Source organism: Aplysia californica, unplaced genomic scaffold (genome assembly GCF_000002075.1).
Source record: "Aplysia californica isolate F4 #8 unplaced genomic scaffold, AplCal3.0 scaffold01636, whole genome shotgun sequence".
In the NCBI taxonomy this organism is placed as follows: domain Eukaryota; kingdom Metazoa; phylum Mollusca; class Gastropoda; order Aplysiida; family Aplysiidae; genus Aplysia; species Aplysia californica.
The window spans coordinates 5,073-9,573 of record NW_004798906.1 but is presented as its reverse complement, the minus strand read 5'-3'; the positions used below and the strand labels follow the sequence as shown (position 1 = coordinate 9,573).

At 52.4% G+C, this 4,501-nt stretch overlaps 1 protein-coding gene across 1 annotated transcript; it reads right to left on the bottom strand.

Annotated features, from left to right (window-relative positions):
- Positions 1–1,796: 1,796 nt before the first annotated feature.
- LOC101855619 (melatonin receptor type 1C-like) lies at positions 1,797–3,229 on the bottom strand. The gene has a single exon (XM_005113126.3). The coding sequence runs from the start codon at positions 2,988–2,990 to the stop codon at positions 1,821–1,823; it is 1,170 nt and encodes a 389-aa protein (XP_005113183.1). The 5' UTR covers positions 2,991–3,229; the 3' UTR covers positions 1,797–1,820.
- Between the last annotated feature and the right edge of the window lie 1,272 nt (positions 3,230–4,501).

Genomic DNA, 4,501 nt, shown 5'->3' with positions numbered 1-4,501 from the left:
TATATATATATTATACGCAAACACATACATGTACAATATACATAGACTGTAAGAGGAAATGAGTAAGCAACATTGCAGACGATTTTCTTCCTCACTGTTCACTATATTATTATGACGTCATACACAGGAAATGCAATGTCACAGATGAAGACGACAAACATGACAGACCGAGCTGTACAAGAATACGTTGACAAAGTGTCCAGGATAGTAATGGCCTTAGAACGAAAAGGTTCTATCTCTCTTGTAGACTTAAAGAAGATGGAACCTTCTAGCTGTAACGGCATGATATGTAATGCGATGACGTGTACCCTGTAACACTTTCAGGTCTTATATAGAACAGATCACAGTGCACTCCCGAGGGGTGAAGTCGACAACTGCAGACGTTTTAACGGTTTAGGTCTTCGTCAACATAAAATAGATAATTTAGGGGGCGGACTACCTCGCCCTCTGGGCTGTCAGACAGCCACGGGCAGAGTAGAGGGACACACCTTCCCAGAAGACAGACGGAGATGTTCGATAGAACAAACAACTTCCAACGACGGGGGAATCGAACCCATGTCTTTTGTCTACAGGCAAATGGCGCAACTGTCCCAGCACAGACGTCGGCCCAGTGTGACGCGATACAGGTTTGTTCTGTAGATCTAGAACGGTTGCCTTGTGGCTTTCTTTTGTCCACCACGGTTCCATCACGCTCAGGCCGACGACGATGAATTTTTATTTTACTGAACTTCCTAGTTTGTGCTTTTATTTCCCTCTACAGTTCCGTCACTGTACGGTCTAATGTACAGGGATGGGTTTTTTTTCTTTATTACGGTTACTTGTCGGTTTTCTTTGGCCGTAACAGTTCCGTCATTTCGAGAGGAAGGGTCAAGGTTTGATTAGATGATTGTCTTCCTTGTGTGAGTGTAGGTTTCCCATTAGAGTTCTGTGACCCTGAGGTCACGACAGATCTCCTCCCAGTCACTGAGCACCAGCTGACGCCGATAATACTCCTCCAGCTCGTCCACATCCACGTCGCTGGCGTTCTCCTCTTCCTCCTCGTCGTCCGACGGTTTGTCGATGACAATCTTGGGCGTCTTGTGCTGCGCCCTAGCGGCGGAATGTCTGGAGAACCAGGAGCCCTCAGGCCGGGCGGGCGGGCCCTCGCGGAGACTCGGCGCGGACAGAGACGTCCTCCGGCACAGGAAGTGACGTAGCCGGACGCCTCGAGACTTGGAGCTTTTGTCGGCCAGGTCGGCCATGGAGTCTGAGCGCCCCACGAGGGCTTTGATGTTCTCCCTGGTGAGGTGGGAGTAGATGAGGTCTTCCTCCGACCTCCGCAGGCTGCTCTTCGACTCCAGCAGGGGCGGGTGGACCTCCTCCTCCAGGACACACGTGGGCAGGACAACCTCCGGCCGCCCCTCACATAGCGGGTTCTTGCTGCACTTGTTGACCTCCACTACCTCCACGCCAGACGAGGGAGGATAGGAGCCAGGAGACGACCCCCAGCCTCCCTCCTCCCACGACAACATGTTCTGGAGGTCGCCGCAGCCTATCGCGGAGCTGTGATGATGATGCTGCTGCTGCTGCTCATGATGATGATGAGGATGATGGTGGTGGTGTTGGTGATGTTGGAAGCAGCCATCCTCCCCCACCCCCGTGGTGCCACCGACAGAGTTCTGTGAGGTCACGACCTCCACTCCCCCACCATCACTCATGTCCCCCGTGACCCCGTTGACCTCCACCAGGAGCGTGGAGTGCCGTGACGTCACGGGGGTCTGGTACGCGCATGCGTCGAGGGCGTCCGCCTCGCGAGGGTTAAAGTCCACCCCCGAGTGTAGTCAGACCTGACAGGGCGGGGGTAAGGAGGAGGAAGCGGAGGTGGTGGGGGCCACAGTGGTGGCGGTGGGGGCCACAGTTCTCCCCGGAGTGCTCACAGCAGCTGTCTCGGTGGCCATCTCGGGCTCGCCGTTGGTCCTCAGACTGATGTTCTTCTTCATCTGCTGGTCACTGCGCATGCACGACTCCTCCAGGCCCAGGGCGCGGAAGCAGTAGCGGCGGATCTTGCGATCCATGACGCCGTAGATGATGGGGTTACAGCTGTTGGCCACGGCGTACACCACCGAGATACCCACGTAGAAGTCGGCGCTCAGCTCCAGCTTCCTGTCGATGAAGCGAACGATCCCGTAGGGGAGGTAGCCGATTATGATGAGCAGGAAGACCATGCCGAACATTTTGGTGACCTGGATCTCCCGCCGCAACCACTCACGTTTCCGCGTGGCCCGGATGGCGCTGGAGGAGCGGAACACTTTGATGAAGATGGCGATGTAGCAGACGATGAGGACGATGGAGGGCAGCATCTGCAGGGTCACGCTGACCAGCATGGTGTACAGGCCGAACTCTTTCCGTGCCAGGCAGCGGATCAGCTTGGGCTGGAACTGGGACATGCGGCCCAGGTGTGGCGTGATGATGAAGAGAACGGGGACGATGCGGGCGAAGGAGAGGACGAAGATGGTGTAGGCTTTCTTGGAAATCTTTTTGTAGAAGTTGTTGAAGCAGACGACGATAAGGCGGTGGATGGAGATGAGTCCGGTGTGCCACAGGGAGGAGCCCATGAAGAGAACGGTGAAGTGCATGACCATCTCACAGATCGCAAGGCCCATGGTCCACTCCATCATGAAGTAGGAGATAAGCACGATCATGTTGTTGATGCCCAGATTGAGGATGTCGTTGATGCAGAGGCTCACGATGAACACGTTGGTGGTACTCTTGAGGTCTTTGTTGGTGAGGATGACGAACGAGGTGAGGATGTTGCCGAACAGGCCCCAGAGGAGAGCGATGAGCATGACCACAGCGCCGATGTGCAGGGCTGTGGAGGAGGGACGGTCCTGGGAGCTCAGGTTGCTGCCACCGCCTACGTCACTGCTGTTGCCTAGCGACTGGGAGAAGTTGATGCTGTAGTTGGTGGCGTCTTGACCGCTGATCAGAACGTCGTTGAAACTGGAAGCCATGGTCACGGGGTAGGGTCGCAGGTACACAGATGGTCAGGTAGATGGACAGCGAAGTAGACTGTTAGAGAAACAGCGACGTAGATAAACAGTCAAGTGAAGTCAGTCAAATAAATGGACGTTAGATAACAGGGAGCGATTTAGATTGACAATCAAATGAACGAACAGTGAGATAAATAGACAGATAGACAGACAGACATAAAGAAATCCAGACAAGTACACAGACAGCCAGACAAGCAGACAGCCAAGTACACAGACAGCCAGACAAGCAGACAGCCAAGTTCACAGACAGACAGATAGGCAGACAGCCAAGTACACAGACAGCCAGATAAACAGACAGCCAAGTTCACAGACGGTGGTGTGGGCAGACAGTCAGGTACACAGTGACGTAGAAAGAGTGACACGGCAGGAAACAACAGCAAGTCTCTAGTGTCGTCAGCTCTCACGTCAGCAGACGAATAGACCAGACGACGTGTGGATTTGTTGACCAATAGACGTGTACACCAGTTGACCAATAGACCAGGTGAAGTGTAAATTTATTGACGAATAGACCAGATGACGTGTGGATTTGTTGACCAATAGACCACGTAACGTGTAGATTTGTTGACCAATAGACCACGTAACGTGTAGACCAGTTGAGCAATAGACCACGTAACGTGTCAATTTGTTGACCAATAGACAAGGTGACGTGTAGACCAGTTGACCAATAGACCACGTAACGTGTAAATTTGTTGACCAATAGACCAGATGACTTGTGGCTTTGTTGACCAATAGACCACGTAACGTGTAGATTTGTCGACCAATAGACCAAGTGACGTGTAGACCAGTTGACCAACAGACCAGGTGACGTGTAGACCAGTTGACCAATACACCACGTAATGAGTAGATTTGTGGACCTATAGACCAGGAGAGGTGAAGATTTGTTGACCAATAATCCAGACAATGTGTAGACCAGTTGACCAATAGAGCAGTGAGGATGCAGTCTAGAAACTGGTACGGCTGGGGTTCGGTTCTTCTTTCAACACAGCACCGTTCTAGGAGATCGGGACGTCGTACGCTGTAGCACACGCCACCGGCGTTTATCAGGCTGGGATTGAGAAACTGGTATCTCCCGGGTTCAATTCTCCTTTCCACAAAACACAAGCACTAACGAGGCAGAAGCTACAGTCCTTCTCTCAAAGAAAATGACATTATTTCTTGCCACCGTATGTCTTTCCGAACTGCTGCATCTGTGTGTGTGTGTGTGTGTATGAGTGTGTGTGTGTGTGTGTGTGTGTGTGTGTGTGTGTGTGTGTGTGTGTGCGTGTGTATGTGTGTGTGTGTATGAGTGAGTATGTGTGTGTGTGTTTGCTGGAGGGAGACGTCGGACCAACAACTCAAACCCTCACACTCTGCGGCATCAACATCCTTCCATCCGTCTCTCTCTGTGTATCTCTGTCTCTCTCTCTCTCTGTCTCTCTCTCTGTCTCTGTCTCTCTCTCTCTCTCTCTCTCTCTCTCTCTCTCTCTCTCCTC